At 38.3% G+C, this 13,261-nt stretch overlaps 1 protein-coding gene across 1 annotated transcript in view; it reads right to left on the bottom strand.

Annotated features, from left to right (window-relative positions):
* Window positions 1-1,366: 1,366 nt before the first annotated feature.
* Hibch (3-hydroxyisobutyryl-CoA hydrolase) overlaps window positions 1,367-13,261 on the bottom strand; it is a 46,072-nt gene continuing 34,177 nt past the window's right edge. The window contains exons 12-14 of the mRNA XM_042688314.1: window positions 10,116-10,235; window positions 6,496-6,529; window positions 1,367-3,382 (exon numbers count right to left, since the gene is read on the bottom strand). Coding sequence (XP_042544248.1) covers window positions 3,267-3,382; window positions 6,496-6,529; window positions 10,116-10,235 — 270 coding nt within the window. The 3' untranslated portion in view covers window positions 1,367-3,266. The remainder of the gene's footprint in view (window positions 3,383-6,495; window positions 6,530-10,115; window positions 10,236-13,261) is intronic.

Raw genomic sequence — 13,261 nt, 5'->3', positions numbered from 1 at the left:
TCAACAGCAACAGAAGACTGGATGAGATGAAAAACAGTGAAAAGACAAAACATATAGGAAAGAAGGAACTAAGACAGGTAAAAGGAACTGAGCCTCTAGAATGGTTTTTCCATCAAGATTGTTGGAAAGGCAGCTTCAATTTATGGGCTTCAATTTATGTTTGATATTTTTATAAAGGTGTAACCTACCAGTGTCATTGATAACTAAAAGCAGGTGGAAAAAGGCTGTGGATCTCTAAAAGCAGAGATTAAATATGCTTTTTGACTTTGTAAGCAGGTAGAAAAAGCTACCTCTAATTTTAACAATACTCTGACACCCACAATCAAATAGAGCAAATTCTCCAACAAAAAGATAATTAAAATAAGCAGCATGCCATCTTCCAGCTGTGCTTGGACACCTACACCTGATCAATTTTAATTTTCCTGTACCACAGGATTTGCAATCTAGAAACATGTATAGAAGAGGCCCACTCACTCTCATTCATACTAGGATCTGAGTTTTAAGGCTAGGTGCAGAAAGTTTTCCATTAAAAACAAAACAGATTTCTCTAGCTCATGAGTGCAAGATTTAAGGTTGTGAATGTTTATACTAATTACTCAGACAAAAACCTAGGTTATGTTGCTTTTCATTCATCTTGTTTCATGACACTTGTTGCCAAGTCATTCAAATACATTCAAAATACTTCAGGGAGAACACAAAAGCCATATAAAGGAATATGCCACACTAAGGTTCTCGGCATACATAGGGACCAATACTCGTGGGTTAGGGTTATATCTAAATATTTAACTTGATTTTCCCTCATTGCTCTGCGCCCCTATTTTCTGGAGGTGAGTCAGGTTGTTACCTAGCTAGAGTTCTAAATCTCTCCAGCCACCTCTCCCAGCAACTGTGGTGAAACACTTTTACCAAAACAGCCACCACCCCTTTCCCTGCACCATTTATTAATGGAGTATGATGTGTATATGTTCCAAGAGACTTTGAGCAGAGTTAGTAGATAAACCAGGTGGGGAGAAAAAATAGCTGAATGAAAATGTATAAAACAGCTGACAGTTATTAAGGTAGGTTGGCCTATAACTAGTATTCTTAAATATCTTTATATTCAAATATTGGCTTTAAGCCAGGCGCTGGTGGCTCATGCCTGTAATCCTAGCTAGTAAGGAGGCTGAGATCTGAGGATCGCGGTTCAAAGCCAGCCTGGGCAGGAGAGACCGTGAGACTCCTATCTCCAATAAACCACCAGAAAACCGGAAGTGGCACTGTAGCTCAAGTGGTAGAGCGCTCGCCTTGAGCTGAAGAACTGAGGGACAGCGCCCAGGCCCAGAGTTCAAGCCCCACGACCGACAAAAAAAAAACAAAAAACAAAAAAAAAAATCAAATATTGGCTTTACTTCACTTTGAAGATCTTTCATGTTCAAGGAAGAGAATAATACAGAAGAGAGGGGAGACCTGAAAAATGGAATACTGAAAGAATTACTAGTTTACTAGAAAGGGAAACATTAGTGAAGGGCAGAGGAAATTACTAGCACAACCTTCAGATTGGAAGCAGGTCTTCATAAAATACATGTGCCAATTCCTAATACCAATCCAAAACCAAGACATTCACTGCTGCCTTCCACACTTGCCTCTCTCGTAACTGAACTACAAGCCTGTGACCCTAGAATTTCCCCCTTTTTGTTGCCTTACTAGTTGTTTGCAATCTGTGTATGGTTATTAACACTTAAAGCACAATTTAAAAGGGGACAATAATGATTACCATCTTAGTTCCAAAGGAATAATTTGTGTCAAATTGCCTTTTGAGTACGAAAAATAAACACAGGACTAAAATGGGGTTCATTTTGTACTCAATATCACCGGCAGTTCATAAAATGAGGCAGAAATATTTGCTTCCATATTACATGATCTTAAAGCCAAAAGTTAGAGATGTTATCTATGCCAAAAAAACAAGTAATTTTAAAACAAATTTCTAATAGAGCTTTTAATCAAACCGCCTTCCATCACTGGCTCTAAGAAACTACCTGCATCTTGATTTACAAAACACAAATATTATTAGCAAATTCTCTTCCCTGTTAGTGATGAAGTAGTATTATATTTTCCAAATACTTTGTCGCCTTTTTTGAAACTGCACAATAAATCCAGTTGCAATTAGCTATGAGTTTCTCATTTAATTGATGCAAATTCTTTTCAATATTTTATACAAAGACATTTTTAACATAAAAGACTTAACAGTCTATATTAAGTATGAAGTGAATATAAACCAATAATAATAATTAAATAGGCTAATTTATGAGCCTTGAAAATATAAATATGTCCAATATTGTTGGCATTTTATTCCAGACATGTTCCTGAATTTTTTGGAAGAAAAGTCCTCATGACAAATAGATTAGGAATGGGGAAAATTCAAAACAAAAGTGATAGGTTGCCATCTTCCCTCTATGAGAAGGTGCAGGATATAATCTCTGATGCCCTTTCCAGATCTCATAGCTTTTTGTAAACTTATTCTTGCCTAGAACTTCAAGGTCTTTTCCCCTGGAACTCCATCAAATTTCTTACATGGCTTACACACACTTTTCTGCCAACAGTACCAGTTATTGAAGATACTTACATTTTAAACTGTTTTGAATTTTCTCAAGTAAAAATTCAATGTAATTTGGGGTTTCGCCAGAGGAAGGTATTCTCATTACTTTAGGGAAGGCCAAGGCTGAATTTATACATTGGATAGATTAATTACATGAACCCTCCCCTCTCTTGTAAGTCAATTATTTCATACATACATACAAGAAGGAAATTCTATGAGACATTTTAACATTCTCCCCCCAAACCCCAGGGTTTTTATTTTTTTTTATCATTTACACTGAAACCACTACTGAAAGGCAAATATGAAGCTTCCATTTCATTTAGATATCTCTAGAGACCTTCAAAATTTCCCCTTTTCTAAAATGGATTGGCAAACTGACAATGATAAAACAGATGGTATTTCAGGTGCTACAGGCCATATAGCCTGTGTTGTAATTGCTTGACTCAAAGCATCCTGTAAACAGATAAGTACAGCTATGTTTCAATAAAGCCTTCTGAACACTGATATCTGAAATTACTCTGACTTTTCACATGTCATGTAATACCTTAGATTTCTTTTCTCAACGATATAAAAGTAGAGCAGCCATTGCTAACTTTTAGGCTGTATAAAAATAGGCACCAAGCCAGATTTGGCCCAGGTGGTGTAGTATGCCAACCCATGCTACCAAATATATCTTAAAACATCAACCACCTCAGAGTTTCAAATCATTGCTTCCCAGAGATTTAAAATAATTATTCACATCTTCATCGGTAACTTCTTTTAGATCAGCTGGTTTCCACTTTGGACTCTGGTCTTTATCAATTAAAACTGTCAAAAGAAGAAAAAGATACTAGCACATTTCCTTCTTGTGTAATCATATTTTAAGTGCTGAGTTGACAAAAACCTGTCTTTTACTAGGTATACTTTTCTATAGCACTTTTTTCTGTAAAGTTATGGTTTTCTACATGATCTGTTTTTCTTTTCAATTAAACCTTCAAAGAATTTGTTCAGATAGCCATATTCTTTGATGAACAGTGAGGGTATTTCTCACCTTCTGAGCTTCACATATCTAGCTTTAATAGAAGCTAGATTAATAGAGTTCTTTGAACATTCTTTTTCCTTCTTCAAAGAAAATCACTAATGAAACCTCCATGTTACAAACAGCTAAAAATCAGCACTGGCATAATTGAAACAGAAAGCCAGGGAGGAGGCCCAGTTCTTCTTTGGGAAGAAAATTAATCACTGAAGGTAGAAGGGAACTTTGTGCTTAATTAAATGTAGATACTGCTGTTCTGCTGAATCCTCTAGTTCAGACAGCTCTAAATTTAAAAAAATCAGAGCTCTGACAGGTTATCATGCAACCTTCCACTTCTCCTGTTACCACATAGTCATCACTGAGTGAAGCCACCTAATATTCCCAGAGGATGGAAAGTATGAGGCAATCTGTAACCTCCTCTTAAAAAATAGAGTCTCATACCCATTTCCTGGCTGCAGTACTATAGTTCTGGTGCACACTGTAGTTATGTAAGTGTTATTTGGGGAAGTGGGTACAGGGCATGCAGGATTTTTATTATTTTTACAAGTACATATGAATCTAAAACAATTTTCAAACCATGGTTCTCAACGTTTACAATATGCATAATTTTAATGAAGAATAAAAATAACTCTGGATAACTGTAAAAATCCAATTTAAGTATTAAATGGCTAAATAAGGAGCAGTCTGGAAAACAAGGAAGAAGGCTATCTTGTTAGGAGGAAGAAAAGAACCTTTATGTAAATGTGGAAATTAGAGAGGTGTTTTGTTTTGGGTGGTGTTTTTGTTTTTCTGTTTTTGAGGTGATGTGTCTCTACCTTTCCTAGACTGGTCTCAAACTATCTCCCAAGTAGGAGGGACTATAGACATGCATACTGGATGGCTTTAAGGTTTGGCTGTCTACTATGGGACTCCAGAATCCAATCAGTGGTATCTTAAACACCAGTGTTCTGATCCATAATCAATTTCAAAGTGTACATTCCCTAGCTATTGTAAATTTATAATGGTGCATTCTTTCCATGTCATTCTCTTCCCTTTTAAGCTTTCTGGCCAATATTATCTGCCTCCTTGAGATGCCACCAAAGGAAACAGAAAAGACTATTACTCAAATCTGTACTAGTTCCTCTTAAGCTAGCCCAAGTTTTTGCTTAGAAGAACATAACAAATTCTTGCCATGTAGGCAGCTCGGGTTTTTCAGAAGGTCTCCTGAGATCCCCAGACTTCATTTGTTAGCTACTGAGCTCTACTTAAGATCATCCATTTTATTTTCTTTCACAACTAGAAAGAGTTTAATTCTAAATAGTAAGCCTAAGATATTTAATAACCATTCCCTAATCTACCTACTTATTTTATTTAATTTGCTGAATTTTTTTTTCGGGGGGGGGGGGGTCGGTCATGGGGCTTGAACCATCTGGGCTTGGGTGCTGTCCCTGTGCTCTTCAGCTCAAGGCAAGCGCTCTACCGCTTGAGCCACAGCGCCACTTCCGGTTTTCTAGTGGTTTATTGAAGATAAGAGTCTTACGGACTTTCCTGCCAGGGCTGGCTTTGAACTGCGATCCTCAGATCTCAGCCTCCTGAGTAGCTAGGATTACAGGCATGAGCCACCGGTGCCCAGCTTTGAAATATTTTTATAGATAGCAAGAACACTAAACATTTGTCCCAGAGCAGATACTGCTTTCTAAATAAGAGGCTTTGTTAAAGAGGAGGCTTCATACGTTTATTAAAAATGTAGCTAGGTGTGGTGTATTTACTTGTAATTCCAGCACTTAGAAGGCTGAGGTAGGAAGATCAGCTCAAGACCAGCTGGATTACATAGTGAGACACTGATTCAATAATTTTTAGACTTTTTTAAAAACTTGAGTTTAAAAAACAATAGCTTGATAAAGTTTATGATCTAGCACTCAAATGCTGCTCGAGTTCAACTCTTTTTTCCTTAAAGATATATTCTAAAAATATAAAATGTTTTTAGATAGATACACTCTCACAATAAATGATCATGATAGTGCATCTTCAACAAAACCAAATCTGTACATAGTCTTTCTAAAATCAGAGGTTTAGGTTCCAGTACAGCAAGAATGTTTAGTGAGTTAGTAAGGAAAATATATGTTACTTTGTTTCTAAAAAAAAGTGGAACCATCTGTTCTGATTCAATAACATGTGCTTTATAAAAGGATTTGACCCCAGTTCTTATTTATGATATTATATCATGCCAGAAATTAGGACAATTGTTAGTGTTTACTAAAGCTTAGGGTTCAGAACATAACCTCTTATTCAGATAAAAACATATTTCTAGCTGGGCACTGGTGGCTCATGTCTGTAATCCTAGCTACTCAGGAAGCTGAGATCTGAGGATCATGGTCCAAAACCAGCCCACGCAGGAAAGTCTGTGAGACTCTTATCTCCAATTAAGCACCAGAAAACCAGAATTAGTGCTGTGGCACTCAAATTGGTGCTAGAGTGCTAGCCTAGTTCAAGCACCATGACCAACAACAGTAACAAATTTCTAGGGCAGGGGTGTGCGACAGTGGTAGAGCGCTTGCCTAGCAAGTCTAAACTCTAGCACCAATCTCTAGGACCACAAAAAGAAATATAAAAGTATATCTAGTGACTGGTACCAGTGGCTCATGCCTATAATTCTAGCTACTCAGGAGGCTGAGATCTGATTTGTGGTTCAAAGCCAACCTGGGCAGGAAAGTCCATGAAACTTTTATCTCTCACCATAAAAGACAGGAAGTGGAGCTGTGGCCCAGGTAGTGCAGTGCTAACCTTGAGCAAAAGCTCAGGGACGGTGCTTAGGCCTTGAGTTTGAGTCCCAGGACTGCCATTAAAAAAATGTGCTCTTTAGTTAGCAGTATATATTCACAAATCCCTGATAGCCAAGCAAGAATTATAGTTATTTGTCACTCACCAGCTCTAACACCTTCATGAAAGTCATGATTTGCCTGAAAAAAAATTGAGATTAAGTGGGTCAATCTCATTCTTGGTGCTCTCCCCCTTCTGCGCCCCCACCCTCACTCCCGCCTCGCCCCATGTTCGCCTCTCACTCCCATGACCTGAACTGTGACATCCAGAGCCTGGACTACTTTCTAGTCTTTTTCCCTTCAAGTGTGTCCATTCGGCGTATTCTTGATCCTCCTGAGGCTGCTGGTCCTATGGCTCCCACCTGTGCAGGCTTCACTTCCCATCTATTTACACAGTCACTTTCCATAGAAATTGTCACCTTCTGCAAACCTTTCCCTTATACACTATCCTAGCAAAATCCTTGTACCAGCTGAGTACCAGAGATTTCAATTAAAACAAAGCACTGAAAACGACCCACAACCCGTCATCTCTCCCTAGTCCCCAAAGCAATTATTTATTTTCTACTTTCTCAGCTTCTGCCCAGGTGCACATTCTTACTATGTTATCATGTAAAGACTCACCATCCATTAACAAAAGGAAGTCCTCTGATGTGAAAATCCTACACGAACCACTAAAACACCTGCCACCGACCCTGGCCATTTGACTGCGTGGGAGGGGATTACCTCCCTCCTGTCTCAAAGACCAGGCCCTGCTGCAGATCCCCTTGTGCCCTCTTGGGAACTCTTCTTGATAAGATAATGTCTCAGTTCTCTGGACATTATGGAGTCAGCATAATTGAATGGCTGAGTATACACAGTTCAAATGTCTAAGTTCCATGCCAGTTGTACTGCAAGTCACTATGTTGCCTTGGTTAGTAATTTCTCTAACCCTGTTTCTTCATATGAGTAGCACTATCAATACACCAATCATAGGGTTTTAAACCATGAGGCAGCACAGACTGATTATGTGCTTAGTGTTAACTATTACAATCTTTTTCTCTATTGGATTATTTCCAGTCATTTATAAACATGCTGTAGTATCTTTGATCTTACACAATAAAACTCAGAGAATACCTATTTATTTCAAAAAGAAAAAGTTGTGTACCTGCTGTCTGCCCTTCCTCTTTCACCTCTTGCCTACTTCCATCCTCTTCAACTCACTGAAGTTTAACTTGGACCCCAGAGCTTCAATGTCATCAAACTTAAAGGATACTTCCCAACCTTACTTGCCAGACATTTTGCAATATTTGACACTATTTATTCACTACATTCCCCTCCAAACATTATGCTGTTGCCAGAACTTCTCTGGGCAAAAGCTTTAAACCCCCAGCCATAAGCCTCTCTCATTTATGTGACTTCATGCTCTTCTGATTCTCCTACCTGTCCTTTTGTTTTCTCTTCCCATCTTACTTTCTGTTCCTCACTTCAATAGGATAGACTTGGATTTCTCCCAGGCCTACATCTGAAATTTGCCTTCTGTATGATCATATCCAGACAGTGCTAACGCAACTGCCATATTGATGGCGTCTGGTCCAGTGTAAGATCAAAGCACGCCTGCTCAACACCATGTCATGTCTTCTCATTTTACACAGAACAGAACTTTCAGTCTTACTCATCAGGGCCCTATGTGTCCCACAGGGACCTTGCCCATACTGTTTGCTTGGATTCCAGCTCTCACCACCATATCCCCTCCATTCTTCTCCTAGAAGCTCTGCAGTTTCAGGCACTGGCAGGAACTCCTGCCTCAAAACTCTGTCCTGCAGTTCCCTCCACCCACTCTGAAACTTGCCTATTTCCCTTCCTATTTCTTTTCATCTTCAAAGAACTTTAGTGACGGTCTTTGTGAACATCAAAATCTTAGTGATGATAGTAATATGTCAGTTTTCTTTCAAGCTATTGTTAGCCCTGCAACATATTTATTTGTTGAGTTAATAAATTCTTTTCAAGAGCTCTTTTTTAAAGAGGGGGAGGTGTTTAACTATCCTTCAGACTTAAGTCTGAGCCAAGCTCCAAGCTCTAACTCCTAAATGAATCCTTTCCTTCCTATCAATCCTCATATCCTATCAATTCAGACATTTGCCTCATATCCATTGACTCGTGTCCTTTGGCACTGTGATATTCAACACCACTTCTAGCTCACACTGAGGTCACTGCAGCACACTCCTATCTGGTCTCTACATCCACTCTTAAACCCCTCCTGCCCTATCTCTACTGGCAGCAATAATTATCTACTTAAAAATGCAATCAAGTCAAATGGAAAAAATTAAACCATTTCCTCCTTAAAACCCAAAAAGCTACTCCATATTCTCACTTCTCATCTGTCAGGTCACAGGTGAGGCAGTGTCTCACAGCTATCAATGCTATGGTTTTATATCCGGTTTCCCTTTTGCCTCCTCAGCTTCCTCCAGCCTCTGTGATTCTCTTATTTCCAAGCTGTATGCTTCTTTAAGAATAATATATAGTTATTTTATGTATTTACACTCTCAGTAAATAGAACTCCATGAAAACAAAGGATTGGGTCTCTCTATTCCAACAACGTAAGCCCAATAAGAAGGCACTGCCACATAGTAACATCTGTGAGAGGGAAGTGAATTGGTCTATCTCAGCAGTGCACTAAAAGCACAGTCAATAAACTCCATGAGGCTCACAGGCTACTGGCTAACTACTATCAAGTTTACATGCCTTGTTTCTGCCTCACAATAGCTGAACAACCTCCGTTTCCTCATCTGTGAAACATAACAGTATCCATTTTCACAGACTTAATAGAGTAACTACCAGTAAATGCTCATAACAACCACTTAATAGAGCTTCATCTTCATGGACATCCTCCAAGGGGTGACTTTCAGACATGGCTTACGAGAGCTTTACTTCTCCCCAGATGTACTTTCCATATCTTAATAAGTATTTTGAAGACATTAAATCCATTAAAAATCTCCGATTTCTGATTATTAAATCAAATATTCCTCTTTGGTGTTGTTTATTAATATAAATAATGTGATGCTTTTCAAAGGCTCTACCACACACGCTGGTCTGTCTTTGGAAAGTTTAACATGTAGAAAAAGAAATGTTTCATGTGCATTTATTGTGCATTTATTGAATATGTATAAAATATGCCTAGTAACTATTATTCCTCTTTTTAACAATGAACTCAGATTTCCAGCACTTACTCTCCTTTGCCTATATTTGTTTTTGTTTGTTTGTTTTTTTGGGTTCGGTTGTGGGGCCTGAACTCTGGGCCTGGGCGCGGTCCCTCAGCTCTTCAGCTCAAGGCTAGCACTCTACCACTTGAGCCACAGCGCCACTTCCGGCTTTTTTCTTTTTGTTTATGTGGTGCTGAGAAATTGAACCCAGGGCCTCAGGCATGCAAGGCAAGCGCTCACCACTGAGCCACCTTCTCAGCCCTCCTTTGCCTATATTTGAAAAAATTATTTCTATTCTGAAATCTACATAAAGGCAGAGGTCTTACACTTACACACAAATATAATTGGTATTTCATAAAGGCTTACAAATAATCTAGAAGGCAATATTTTCACATACTTAACACTACCTGGCCTATTTTCTTTTCACAAAAGAGATTTATAGGTAACTCATTTTCTTGTTTATACTTTTTTTTGTTATACTTCCTACAAGGAGCATATATTACTATCCTAACTAGAAAGCCATAATTAATTAAAAAAAAAAAACTTACCATGCATGCTTGACTGAGCCGATATTCCATTGTTAGTACTTCCTGCAAGGTCTTTGAAGACCCCTCTATGAGTTGCCTTAGTGTGATCTTTAAGGACATTGGAGACATTTTACTAATGACCTTTTGGGGGAAAAATAGTAGTTGAAGACCAACAGTTCCTTTATTAACTATAATAAACTAGCTGACTTTCTATGTATGTTATATTAAAATACACCCTTTAATGTTATTTTTTGTGCAAGGTCTCATAAAAATTATATCTTAACATGATCCTGCCAAAGCACCAAACACATTTTCTAAACTGATACAGAAAAGGAAACAGATCATTTGGCAAGTGAAAGGAATTCTTTACCCATTTTTTAAAATTATGATCTCAAGTAGATAAGCAAACATCAAAAATTAATAGACATGTTACAAATCACTAATACATACAGAGGACACTCTGCTTTATATGTAGACAAAGGGTAGGGTTGGGAGAGATGGGGAGAATGATGGAAGAGATGACATTAAGATACATGTGCTCAAAAACGGACAGGTAGAATTGAAATCTCTTTTACAACTTCTGAAAAATAATAAATTAATAATAATAATAAAGAGAAGGGAGGGGAGGGGACAGGGGAAAGTAAAGTGAGGAAGGAGAAGGGGGAAGGGAAAGGGAAGGGGAAGGAGAAGGGGAAGGGGAAGGGGAAGGAAGGGGAGGGAGAAGGAGAAGGAGAAGGGGAAGGGGAAGGAGAAGGAGAAGGACAAGGGGAAGGAACTATTCTCCTCTCACTTTGTGACTCTGGAAAAGTACCTAAACTCAACTGGCTCAGCTAGAGTTAAGTCTACTTACCTTGGAGACATAAAAACAATTCATGTTACTACGAGGCACTGTTCTTCAGTTTAAATATTAAATAGGAATTTTATACATAGCTCCAATGCTGTGCCATTTGTTTTCAGCTTAAAGATTCTACTACCTGAGTTGCAAAACATGTGTATGATTGTGACTACTTTGCTGATACTAGAGATGTATACATCAATGCTTGCACTTTCATCAACAGATAGTCTTTTAGGCTATCTGTTGAATAAATGCCTCAGACTTAAATTTTATTTTATGAGTTCAAAGAATTGAGAAAACTAGGCTATTAGTTGTCTAGTAATTATAAATTTCCTTTAAACGGGAAAAAAAAATCAAATAGAATTGAGAAAGGGTCTCCCCTCCTCCCTCTCCCCCCCACCCCCCTGCAAGCCAGCCTGGACTGTGATCCTCCTACTCACACTTCCCGGACCACAATTCTCCTATTTACACGTCTGCCATGGCTAGAATTAAAGGAGATAGGATTGCAACTTTTTGCCCAGGCTGCTGACCTACTACCCACAATGAATGTCAGCTTCCTTTTATTTACTTATTTTTGTCAGTTGTGGGGCTTGAACTTAGGTCCTGGGCTCTGTCTCTGAGCTTTTTCACTCTACTACTTTGAGCCACAGCACCACTTCTGGTTTTCTGATGGTTAACTAGTGATAAGAGTCTCACACACTTTCCTGCCTGGGCTGGCTTTGAGTTATGATCTTCAGATCTCAGTCTCCTGATTAGGTAGGATTACTGGTGTGAGCCACCAGCACCCAGCCATCTCAGCTTCTTGAGTAGTTAGGATACCATGCCTGACTGGCCTTTACTTTTTAAAATGAAAAGATAGTGCTGATACTGACTTCTAAATAGAGACAATGAACAGGAAATGAGAGGTTAAGAACTAATTAAAGGAAACAAATTGATTTGTTCCCTATATAAATTAAAGGAACATGTGAAGGTGTAGGATAATTATAATTTACATGTGTATAATATTATTCTTCTCTGAGAAAAGCTATGATATATTTCAAATCTATTAACTTTCTATGAAATAGAACTTTCTAATCCCTCCAGTAAGAAATAAAATTCATGATTTCTAAAAACTTACTTCATACTAATAAAAATACTTCCAAGGGAAGAGTATAAGCTATAGACAGTAGCAATTTAAGCATTCAGTGTAGTGCTCACATTATACAGGTCAGAGGAAAAGATTCCCTGCACTATTTTCTGGACTCTGTAGTAAGTCATACAAATCTTACTCAACATATTAAGTTATAATTGTTTATGTGATTACTCTCTTTGACTTAGTTCTCCCAGGATTGGATTGCTTCTGTACTTCAAGTGGCCCAAACAGTACTTTGTCTACTTCCTCATCACACCTGTCACCTGACATTCTCTGTGATAAGATGCTAAAATACATAGTTAAGCAAACTCTGAGAAACTTATGGTCTGACAGACAGAATAGTAGGGGAGGAAAAACCAACAGGATCAAGACAAGCACATAGAGGAACACAGGCCTAATAAAATAACACTGCTATTGTATGATGGTTTACAACATCACCACCAAAACATTGAAAGCTGTGTCTGTCAGTTTTTGGGTCCGGTAGTGGGCCTGAACTCTGGGCCTGGGCGCTGTCCCTCAGCTCTTCAGCTCAAGGCTAGCGCTCTACCACTTGAGCCACAGCGCCACTTTCAGCTTTTTTTTTTTTTTTCTGCTTATGTGGTGCTGAGGAATCAAACCTAGGGCCTCATGCATTCAAGGCAAACGCTCTACCACTGAGCCACCTTCCCAGCCCCTGTCTGTCCATTTTTGTAAGGTTTAGGTGGCAAACAGCTCTTAGTTTTTGTCTTCAGGTTAGTGGAATTAAGTCAAAGAGAATCTGAAACCATATGTAATAAATCACATTAACTGTCATTTTAAAACCAAATAGTGAAAAAAGGGCTTTTATATTCTGGTCTGGTAAATTGATCTTTGATATTGAAAAGTTTAAATGAACCATAGCTAAGTATTATGTTTTGTTATGAGATGTGAATTTATTTCTAAATCACCATATACTTGTATCTGTAAATCTTCACCAGTACAACTCAATACAAACTCAAAACTACTTAAACTACAATAAACCAGACTTTCTGCTCACTGTATAGTGTAATTCCACAGAAACATTTATTCATCCGTTCCCTTGTTCAATTTGAGACAGTCTCACAATGCAGCCCTGGCTGGATCCTCAGAGTGCTGAGATTACAGGTATGAGTCACCACTCCAAGCTCAACATTTAAATTTAATGTATTTGTACCACTTAAAAATGTATGCAAAGTTCAAACA

Source organism: Dipodomys spectabilis, unplaced genomic scaffold (genome assembly GCF_019054845.1).
Source record: "Dipodomys spectabilis isolate Male_0828 unplaced genomic scaffold, ASM1905484v1 ptg000115l, whole genome shotgun sequence".
NCBI classification, from domain to species: domain Eukaryota; kingdom Metazoa; phylum Chordata; class Mammalia; order Rodentia; family Heteromyidae; genus Dipodomys; species Dipodomys spectabilis.
This window is presented reverse-complemented; position numbering and strand designations above follow the sequence as displayed.